This window comes from Triticum aestivum, chromosome 2B (assembly GCF_018294505.1).
Source record: "Triticum aestivum cultivar Chinese Spring chromosome 2B, IWGSC CS RefSeq v2.1, whole genome shotgun sequence".
Classification (NCBI taxonomy): domain Eukaryota; kingdom Viridiplantae; phylum Streptophyta; class Magnoliopsida; order Poales; family Poaceae; genus Triticum; species Triticum aestivum.
In genome coordinates this window covers 812,587,286-812,599,337 of record NC_057798.1, presented here as the reverse complement: position 1 = coordinate 812,599,337, position 12,052 = coordinate 812,587,286, and the positions used below count along the sequence as shown (strand labels likewise).

The 12,052-nt window shown below is 36.9% G+C and overlaps 1 protein-coding gene across 1 annotated transcript; it reads right to left on the bottom strand.

Moving 5' to 3' along the window:
* Window positions 1-386: 386 nt before the first annotated feature.
* LOC123043010 (cytochrome P450 87A3) lies at window positions 387-7,192 on the bottom strand. The gene is made up of 9 exons (XM_044465336.1): window positions 6,978-7,192; window positions 3,936-4,260; window positions 3,626-3,775; window positions 3,041-3,292; window positions 2,437-2,526; window positions 2,212-2,290; window positions 1,919-2,025; window positions 1,232-1,365; window positions 387-477 (listed from the first exon to the last, which is right to left on the bottom strand). The coding sequence occupies exons 1-9, from the start codon at window positions 7,190-7,192 to the stop codon at window positions 387-389; spliced, it is 1,443 nt and encodes a 480-aa protein (XP_044321271.1).
* Between the last annotated feature and the right edge of the window lie 4,860 nt (window positions 7,193-12,052).

Below are 12,052 nucleotides of genomic sequence, written 5' to 3'. Positions count from 1 at the left end.
AGTACAACAGTTTTACAAGCCTTAGCTCACAACAAGTTGAATATATAGAGATAGCGAGAGCACTCTTCAAACTGAATAGGAGAACCTCAGTTCACTAGCATTATTATTGCCGTCACCAGCGTTGCGACTACACTCAGCGCTTACACTTGGGGGGGGGGGGGTATCCCAATGCTTCTATGGAAGAGCAAGCAGAAATGACACATGCCCTTCACTAAAAACAAGCTTTTGAAACAAATAACGGTTTGACCAATGTTTATACATTGTTATTTTAATCCATAGCCACACATGGATATGACACCATAATAGAGATCTGTATAAACGACTATATTATGAATCCTCCAGAGGCTAAGAGGTCTTGCACGTATTGAAGCATTGACATCCATGCATCAAGCTTTTGGGAGAAGTTGTATGTGAAAACCACCAGGAAACTGTAGTCCAGGAGAAAGCACCATGGTTCCTCCCTTGACCACTTTCCAACTGTAAAGGAACAAACAAGTTTAAAATTTAGAGTGTCAAGACCTATGTACAATATTCTACTTTTGTACTGTATTCTATTTTTTGTACTAAACACATTTAATATGATCCATGTTAGTTACATCCATGGAGGTAGCACTAATCTTAAAAACTAGTTATCCGCTAATAAAGTTTCATGTATAACAATTCGTGCTTAGGATTCCGTTGGCGCTAGTAACCTTGATAGTTGATTTTTTACGAACATGCATTTAAACGATTATAAAATTATATTGTTAAACTATGTTATATGAATGTTTATCATACTTTTTATTTAATCAAATAGAAATTATTTTTACTAATCAGTTTTCAATGATAGAAATTCAACTACAGAGTTATGACCAAGCCATAAATTTTCGAGCAAGTAGTGGTAGAAAATGCATTTTTATAGAAATAGAAACTTCCATGTAGGATATAATGACAACAAAGAAGATCCATCTTCTATTTCTGCAATTGTTAGTCATACAAATACTGTAAGCCTACTAAGGAAATATATAAAAATGGGTATATACAACATAGTTGTGCCATTGAAGTTACATTCATTCTCCTACTTCTCATGTTACCAACAATAATAAGGATGCTCCATTGTATGCAAGCAAAAACCTAGAACTACATGAGTAAGCACTCACATGTCTATTATTAAATAAGAAGCAATCAATACTTATTATTATTGGTACAGTTATAATAATTAATATTTTGAGGACATGAAAAAGCAATTCACCTATATTTGGTAACTAAGCAATGCAGGAAGATGGCCATTTGTAGCTTAGCAAAGTCGGCACCAACACATAATCGTAGCCCGCCACCAAAGGCCATGAACTCCTTTGAGGAGCCACCAGCTGGTTCAGTAGTATCCTGTGTACAAAGTTGTCACAAGTTTTAGAGAGAGTCGTTTTTTATTACATAAATACTCCCCCTTTGTTTGAAATTTTCCTAGAAACTCTCCTTTTTAATGCTTTCTCAAGAAAAATATTTGGGATAAAAGAACCAAACATTATAACTAGCCATGTATTCTCCTATATTTTAGTTCCTTCTCGAAACATTTTTTTATATTGTAATTCCTTCTTGAAAAATATTTCCAGTACTCTCCATGCCTAAATATTTTTCTTCAAAAAATAAATTTTACTTAGTTTGAAGGCTATAGGCCATGAGCTACTTTTCCTTTCTTAGAAAGGTTTTGAGCTACCATTTTCTCATAATATATAGATTTTCAGCTATATTGTGGATGCACGTTAACTAAAAAATTAAAATCACATTAATATCTATTACACATTATGATAAAACATCATATACTTTAGAAAAGGCATAGATCAATCAACCAGATTGTGTTGCTTTATAATAAAAACATATGTACTGATTTATTAGAATAACAAGGAATATCCCTTCGAAATTGATAAATTTGACAAACCTTCCACCTCCAGGGATTGAACACACTAGGATCCTTGTAAACCGTAGGATCCAGATGAATGCTAGAAGGATTAACCATGATCTTTGATCCTTTTGGAAGAGTGTAACCTGCACAAATCACGAGCATATATAGAAGAGATATTAAGACGTCATTAGTTGAAGTGTTATAGCTACAATATATAGTCTCTCTCCCCCAATTTGTGATTACAAGGAGGGTGCAGACACTCCCTATACACGCACAAACATATATATCCTACTGTCCTACATGTCTCATTCTTTGAACAATCTTCTCACCTTTGATATGAACTTCCTCTGTTGCTTTTCTAAACATTAAGGGAGCAATGTTAGCCAGCCTTAATGCTTCATGTATGACCTACAAATAATAATGAAGCTGATGAAATAATACAACTTGTACAGTGCTCATGTCACTAATTACACAATAAGAATGGACCAGTTTACATCATGTGTGTATGGTTGATGTCATGAAAAGGAAAGGCCAAAGAGAGACAAACTATATACATGAGATGTAAATTTCATGGACTTGTATTCCTCCCATGTGATTTCAGAGTCAGGATCAATCCTTCTTTTCCGGATGTTGTTGTGCTCCTCCTGGAAAAATATAAATCTAGCTTAATTAGTCATTTGTGTACATAAGTTACCTAATTACATATATAACTGTTTTCTTGAATTGTGCCCAACTTAATTAATTATCTATATATATGTACAAGAACTCCTATTAGTATTATTAGGTTGTTATATCCACATATATTTCACATGACCAAGGAGTTTGTGACATAACTGGGTATCTAGTGGTAGATTGGTAGTAATAGGAATATACAATACCACTTAGTTGTGACTACTTTTTGGTGGCATATGAGGCAGATGTATAACTACAACCAAGAGTAAGATGGATATTTCCTATATGGATAATCATGTATATCTATTTAATATCTATGTATAGAAGTATAAATGCTAAATTAGTGTATTGTGTGTAACAGAATGCACATACGTAGGTGTGTACTAGCGTGGTTGAAGACTTCTAGTGTGTATGTCTAGATAGAAATATCCTTTTTAACTGGTGATAAAAATACTGGAGTGGCTACTTCTCTTTGTCGACACTTACTGTTAGTTCCTGCAGCGCCTTAGGATCATCGGCTAGAAACTTGAGTGTCGCAGTTATCCCAGATGACGTGGTTTCAAAGCCTGCGAACAATAATAAGAAGAGCAAATCCAATGCAATTTTCTCATTCATTATAGTCTTCTTCTCCTTCATATCGTTGATCAAGAGATCGATAAAGTCAACACTCTCCCGATGTGTTTCCTTCTTCCTCTCACTGAGCATTTCCTGCAAAATCTTCATCACATTCTTCCGGCCCTAGGCAATGAGGAAATCATACATATAAGAAAATGATTTTTAATAGTGTAAAAATATAGTTTGAATTTCTCGTGTAAAATCACATGCCTAAGCACAATGGGACCCCAATTAGTTAGGCTATATATACACACTATTTCCTTACTACTAGGTGCAATTGTGTCTTGTGGGAATACTATTGGGTGCAGTTGTACTGACATATTGTTTTATACTAGAATGTAGTGGGGGGTCTAGTCTAAATGGACGAGAGTGCCTATTAATAGATTTGTTCATATGGATTTATTTATTTATGTTATGATATGAGGAAATATGAGGGTGGTAGTAGTCCCTAATTACCTGCATACATTTGTAGAATGCTGTGCCAGGAACGTAAAGTGGAAATGCTAGTAGTCCTTGAAGAAATGCATCGAATTGCTTCCACAACTTCCCATCCGACCTTGAGGAGTCATAGCTGATTAATCGCTTTGCTGTAATGCTGAATATCATCTACAATAAGGAAATTTTGGAGTTGCTTTAACCCTCATGTATATATAAGCTTTGCTAATTAAACAATAATAACCTGTAGTATATCCTAATTAATCAAGTTGTTTAGCTAGCTTAAACCACAACACCATTAACATAGGTAGAGGCTGATTAAAGGACATACACTAGAGGTTGCCTCTTTCACTTCGATGCTAGGATGATCGAGCCAGGAGAGTAGACTAGCCTGGGCCGTCTGCTCCACTTCATGGAGCAGAACTAGCCTGAGATTTTCTGGGCCAAAGAGACGAAGTACTAGAGTCCTGAGGTGCTTGTGGAAGGTCCCAAGTGTCGCAATAATGCAGTCGGCTCCCATGATTCTCATGATTGACTCCGGATACCAAATTTGGAATAGCTTCTCCTCCTTTTGGAACACTAAGTTGTTCAACTCTGGATCCATGGAGACAATGAGGTCTTCACCAATCAAATTTGTCCTAAAAATTGGACCGTACCTGAAATTACAGCAGACGTGAATTTAGATTTATTATGCATACATCGCTTGGTCAGATCGTCCATCTAAATAGATCAACATTCCAATAAGATTGCCTTTATTGAATGATGTCATACGACTAGTGACTCTTCTTTGTGTATAAAAAATGACACTCGTTGTATTTCTAAAATTATTTTGTGTTGTTATCAACATATAATAATGTTTATCCTGCCTAGGATAAGCTCATATCCTCTTGTTCTAGATTATGGGACACAACCCATAAATCACTATGATCAAGGAGAGTCTAATTAAATGCTAGACCATGTGTTAAATTACATGTATTAATCACCCTCCTTGATGCATTGGATGGTTTTAGTTAATACCATATTGAGAGCAAGAATTACATTAAAAACAACAACTTATAATTTATGATTGCATATTTCCAAAGCAAGTAATTAAATAAAAAAAGGGATATGAGTCATTGCATGCCTTACAACTAGAAATTCCAGATATTTTTTGATGAGGCTAATAAACTAGAAATGAAGGGGTAGAAAAATAGTGCCATTATATAATCGTCTTCCTGCAATGGATGGTGAGTGATGAGCCTGCAACACCTCCTTGCTATTTGCAAATAGTGAAGGGGTGGTGAATACTTTTGTATAGCACATATTCATACTAGACTAGCTACATGGCAACTTCATCCGCAAAGAAAGAAAATACCATCGAAACTTACCCCCTGGAATGCAGCTTTATTGTGCTTGAAAAAAAAATAGGAATGTCCAAACATACCACGAATTGGATAAATTGTTGGAGTAAGAAATTTTTTAAATTTTGGATTAACTAATTAAGTAATTATTGAGTTTTTTTGCTATATAATAATTGGAGTGCAGGTAGAGTTAATATTTGGTAAGAACAAGTTTGGTTCATAGCCACATCTTGTCAAACTTTGCCATGGGTGTGTGCACTAATAGGCCATTATTTGTTTCACTGTCATAATTGTGGCTTGTTTTGCTTCCTTAACTAACTGTTACACTCTTCATACACTCATTTGCCAAAAAATAGCTTGGAACTTGTGGCGAGAAATTTCCTGACCATGATTTCTTGACTTCCTAGTCAACTACTGTTTGGCAGAAAAACATTGCCAAATATGGTTATGAAACAATCAGACACGACCTAAATTAAAATGTACCTCTCTTAGTTCATTAATTCGATGATTTCGCCAAATTGCAGACCAAATTCATCACATCTTTAGTTAAGATTTTCTGTGTATGGATATTGATATTTTTTAGTCTAAGGTTTGAGATCAAGTACATGTAGGATTTATGAGATATCACTTGAGTTGCTAGTTTGTTGAGGCCAAGACAAGTTGGAAACATTGTATCAATGAAGTATGGCTTTGATGTTATGAATAAACCTAGCTAGAAATCAAAATAGTTAGTTTTCCTGTCTCTTAATTAGGTTGTGATGACTTAGTCAATCTTAAGACTTGTCGACTCAGTCTTTCAAAGATGCTCATAGTGGCAGCGTGTGCATGTGCGTTCATAGGGGCGAGTGTATGTGCGCATATGTGAGCGCCTGCGTATGTACAATGCTTATTTCAAAAAGAAGAAGTTTTGTTCAAAGTATTGTGCAAACATTGCGTAACACTTTTTCTGCGAGTGCCCATACTTTTGCGATGGTTAAAGAATCACCCTTTGATCTTCTATGTCTATCTATCTTTCTATTTCTTCTACCTGATCCACGAAGCCATATGTGAAGATAAACATATACTTCTATGTTTTACTTCATTTTGATGTTGTTTGCTTGATGCATACGCCGAGACATGAGGACCTCATCTAAATCAGGTGTCTCACCGCAATAGCTGTACCATGACAGTTAAACCCAGTGCCCCCGCACGGTTAAGGTGGAGCATCTGGTGCCATTTCGCACATGCTGCTGCTACACCTAGTGCATGTTCTAGGGTTGTGGAAGCGAGAGCAGTCATAATGCATTTCATGTGAAGAGGAATGACATACATGCATGGATGTCGCCCACGGTGCATTTGACGACATATCATCCAGTGGGGCATGACTTTTCATCGGACCCACCAAACAGCTGCGCTAATCCAGGGGTAGTTGGTGTGTTGATTAATTCCCAAGGGGTTATTGAAATGTTTTGTCACAAAAACATGGCCACATATTTGTGCATCATGCATGTCTCTAATATATTTATTTTTCTGTAAAAAGAATTTCCTTAACAGGAAGGCAATGTTTCTGCTGAGTGCCAAAAGAAAACTTATTACTCCCTCCGTTTCAGTTTACAAGTCATGTGCGTATACCCAGATGGGCAATTTTATCACCTTAATATAAACTATATAACATAACAATTGCATCGTTTGAAAATAGAGCATCTGAAGTTTATAACGATATGTTTTTTGTAATATATGACTTCTATTAGGTTGGTCAAATTGACGACCTAGGGGTATGCTCACGCCTTATAAACTAGGCGTGTGTCGTCGTGGATTAGTAAAATCCGTCAACCGTTTGAAAAAGTTGGAGAGGGTATTTACATGGTTCTGTTTAAGTACACCTAACAGTAACGTACGTGGGAGGATATATATAATGGTTACTTACTTAAGGCAGGCATGCATGCGTGCACGTTTAGATTGGATAGTAATTTCCTAAAGAAAAAGAAGAAGAATATTGTATAGTGCTCCCTCTATAAAGAAATATAAGATCGTTTAGATCACTATTTAATTACCTATCCACACGTCGCTTCAAGAAGGGGATGAGCTCCAGCGAAGGGTTCCGGGCAAAGAACTGGAGCGTCTCCCCGAGGAGCGGGAGACCCCTCGACCCCGGCGGCAGCAGTGCCCCTGCGCTGCATGGTGGACCCATGTTCCATCTCATGACCAAATGGATTAACCACGCAGCTAACAGGGCCACGACCATGGCCACGAGAAGAAGCCAAGGCATGGCCGGAGCCGCAGGGAGCAGACTGCCCGACATGTCTTCACCAGAGCAATTATGTGTATTGCACTACGTATCACTGCATGTGATGGATCGATCGATTATGTATGTGTATATATATATATATATAGAGAGAGAGAGAGAGAGAGAATTGGAGTGCATGGCCTACAACAATGACAGTGCAACAAAAAACGTGCAGTTCCTCAATTTCCACACTCCCACCCTTCTACCTCTGTCTACATCTACAAGAAGAAGAAAAAACGTGCAGTTCGTGGGCAAGACTATTCCTTGTTTCAACAAAAGCTCAAGGATCTGTACCTTTGACGGCTATAAACCTGGTCATATATCCGCAATTAATGTTCCCAAATTTCTAATGTAGCATACTTCCTGTTAGTATTATATTACAACAAAAACATATACGACGCGACGCGTTTGGTTCACGATTTTCAGATCCACAATCAGAATGCATTGTACTCCCTCCGTTCCTAAATATAAGTCTTTGTAGAGATTCTACTATGAACTACATACGGATGTATATAGATGCATTTTAAGTGTGGATTCATTCATTTTGCTCCGTATGTAGTCCACCTAGTGAAGTCTCTACAAAGACTTACATTTAGGAACGGAGGGAGTATTAGGGTGGGGATTGGGTGATTGCGTGAAACGATCATGTGCCCATGTAGGGCATATGATTCACATGGATGGATAAGCTCAACCGTGTGCACATGCATCGCCGTCTCGTCCTCCCCCACATGCCGACCTGCATGCTGGCCTCCTCGCCTACACGACACACATGTGTCCCCTATCTAGTACTACTATCTATCTATAAGTCTCCTTTGTATTTTGTGTCAAATTTAACTAACAAAATATTAATGCATGTCGCCAAAAATTATATCGTGGATGCGTATTTGAAAATAATTTATCATTATATTATTTTTTATGACATGCATTAACATTTTGTTAATTAAACTTAAGGTCAAAATTTAGCATAAAATACAAAGGGGACTAATAAAGCAGGAGGGAGGTACGTAGTATATAACTAGCTTATATTTGTATGTCCTTTGTATGTTAGTGTGATGAATTTGATTGGATTGAATGAACCTTTTGAAGGTGAATGAAACAAATGTTGGAACGATGAATCATAAGTAGATACCACAATACTTGGAGGCATGTACGAGAAAAAAACGAGTTAGTAACCCATAATTTGCACTCGGATAGTAGGTGTTTGAGATACGGCGTGAGAATTGATGATGGGCCGCCAATGGAGCCAAGACCTCAACCTTGTCAGTTACCGCTGCCGTCGATGTCTTCTATACTCAATAGTCAATACTACTAGGGTCTACGAGTACTACTTTTCAGCCGGAATCGGACATAGAATTTCTTTCTGCGTCACACGTCTAGGCCTTCCGCCCATCCTTCCGCCGAATTTTTTGTTGCCTATGACCTTGGGCCAAACAGTTACAGTTGGCTAGGTGTACATGCCTTCCGTCAAACACACGTGAAACCTTCCCAAGATTTGCTCTCGGTTTACGAGAATTCGGAGGGTGAACTGGTCCACGTTGGATACCTTATATCGTCTCGACACCTAACTCCGAAAATTTCTGGGCATTTTTATGGTCCGTGTTAAAAGATGCGCGTACACGCTCTTGAAAATTCTATGAAAGCTAAATGGAAGCAACGGTAGAGAGCGCGAGACTTTCTAGTATCATCATCGTACACAAAGATTTCTATTCTACTCAGTCAACATCGTCGACGACCTTTGCTAAATGAATGAATAGAAAATTCTATGGTAAAAGCTAATACTGACAGCAACCTGGACAGAATTTCCATTCTACCCAGTCGTCGACAACGACTGTGCATAGCGGTATGAGCAACCTGCGAGACTAGTAAAAGTATGCACGAATTTGAAAATTATATGAAATCTACACCTTTGTACCAGATGATAATTATATGGAAGCACGGATTTGAAAATTACATGAAAGCCACATACGCAAGAATTAGACTTTAATTATTCAGAAAAAACATAGAAACAGACTTTAATTATTCAGAAAAAACATGTTCATACACCATATATTAATATATTTTTTCAGATCTGTAATCAGAATGCACTGTATTAGGCTGGGGATTGGGTGATTACGTGATGTGTTTGGTTCAACGAAGGGTTTGGTTTCCCAAAACAGAGCATCCAGAAAAGAAGTTCATGGCCAAGAATATTCCTTGTTTCAAGACTATTCCTTTGACGGCTAAATAAACATGGTCATAGATCCGCAATTAATGTTCCAAAATTTCTAGCATACTTCCTGTTAGTATTACAACAAAAACATGTAGTGTTACACCATCGAATATATTGCTACCTCCTCCAAATTCTGTAAATTATATTGCTACATCAGCTGGCTTACAAAAGACCAACGGTTAGTTCGAATTCCGGCAGATAATAATCATGTAGTGGCACACATAGAAGATAAGATTGAGTGCACACGAGAAAAAGGATTTACCTAACTAGATTCGGCTCCTGATGGTGGAGGTAATAGTTTACTCCTACATGTATGATATGTACTATTGAAGCAGGATGTCTCATATGAGAGAGGCTTCTGTTAGTCGCCTACTCGGGAGCCCCCCTTGTATAGCTAGACGATGGTTAGGAGACACCCTTCTGGAGGAGGCCTATCGGCCAGGTAGAGAAATGGGTCTATGACAGGTCAGGCGAGGCATGCCGGCCTCTGGTCTTGCGGTGTACCCCGGTACATGGCACAGTCACCGACGGAAGAAAAATCTAGCCATGAGTTCTTGCTGCACCTCAACTTTTCACATTTATTTTTTCTTTGAAAGGTTTATGAGGCAAATTACATTGAAAAGATCATGTGCCATGTAGGGTATATCGCACATGGGTGGATAAGCACAACCGTGTGCACCCGCGCGCATCACCGTCTCGCCCTCTCCCGCATGCGACCATGGATTCCCACCTGCATGCTGGCCTCCCCGACACACATGCGTCGCCAATGTTACTGTAATATCTTATATCTTATCTTATATCTTATATTTACTAATTGAAGGCACCATACGAGGCTCCATGTTAATCCTTAATAACAGTTTCTAATTAACCATTAGATCTTAAATTTGCGTCTAGGATTAAACGAGATATAATTCTTATGTTTCGCAGTACATATGTTTAAAGGAAGGTCACATCCCAAGAGTCCGTATGTGGTAAGATAGGAAGGAAGCGTACAAACCAAAATCAAGGAATAAAGTAAACATGTTTCTTTCCAAAACCGTATCCCAATGAAGTTACCCATGTGGACTAAAAAAAATTACAAATCAACGCTGCTCACCTTTTTTCACGAATAAAAAATCACAGATCAAGGTTGGTCACCTAGCTAGCTGAAAATCAGTGTTTAGTGCTTCAGTGTGTTGTCTACATCTAGGTGTAGGTACGTGGTCTAAATTTTTTTCATCCAGAAATCATCGCACACACACAGGCCACAACGCATGTATACATGTACTGTACCAATCCTTTCTATAAATCACACTTAATTAAATATATACTCTCAAATATGCATGTGACAATGCGTATAGTATCTGAAAATATAAAATAATAATGTCAAAATTTTTATAAATATATGTCAAAAATATAACTAATGCATAAATCCTAGAATATATTAAAAATAATAATTCTAAACCATGCAAGTACATCAGAAACCCACGGCGATTCAGAGGTCAGGGAATGAAGTGCATGCATTTTTTTTCCGAAAAAGGCCTGAATTTCATATTTAAGATATTTAAGAAATAAGCGCAACAATAAGCGTAATAGAAATCTAGACGTTTCACATAGAAGTCCTGTGAGGTTACGGTACAAAAAGATGTCCATGTACAGCTTCCAAAATAGACACGTTAGCCCCTCCTACCAAGGTAAAGCAATAAAAAAAAGGACCGATAGTAACACGTTTCCATGGATGGATTAGATTGGCGTGATGTACTACTTAGCAAGGAGATCGAGACATAGGGAATTTGCATGTGTATAAGAGTCGGTCATAATCCAAAAAAATTCTACAACCAAAAAAATTATATGTGACAGATAAGTGTATTTTTTTTGCACAGACAATAGATTTAAGCCGGACTACCCCGTGGAAAAAAGATTTAATATGGACCTAAAAAGCCAAGGGTTTTGGGATGCACCCTCAAGAAAAAATTTAATTTTTACTCTTATTATTAGGATATAATACATCGCATTAGTTCATCAAATTTATACATTATCACTAATTATGGTTGTGCATTGATTCGAGGCTAAATTATGTAACCATGATTTCGAAAAGTACACTTACAATTAGAAATTGTGAACTCTGTTACGACATTTAGTCTTTTTCCAAACTATATTAAACATCAAGTTTTCCGGCTCAAGGTCGCTAGCCCGTGCAGATGCACGGGTTGATGACTAGTATATATATATATATATATATATATATATATATATATATATATATATATATATATATATATATATATATATATATATATATATATATATATATATATATATATAGGGATTGACTATTCTCACCCTGGGTGAGGAATAGTTATTCTTCACCCCCCTCTATTTTACTATCAATGGACCGTAATTTTACGTTCCGTAAATTTTGCCTTATTTCTGAAGTAAAAAGAGACCGTAAGAAAATATATAATCGTCGGAAAAAATATTTTATGTTATGTAAAATTACAAATTTAAAAACATAGTGTAAAATACACATAAACTGTAAATTTTCTTGTTTTATGACCTATATTTTTATTTTCTTATGTCAAATTTTACGTCGTGAATCGATAGGAATGTAACTATTTGAATTCCAAACGTAATTTAATTATGAAATGATCGTA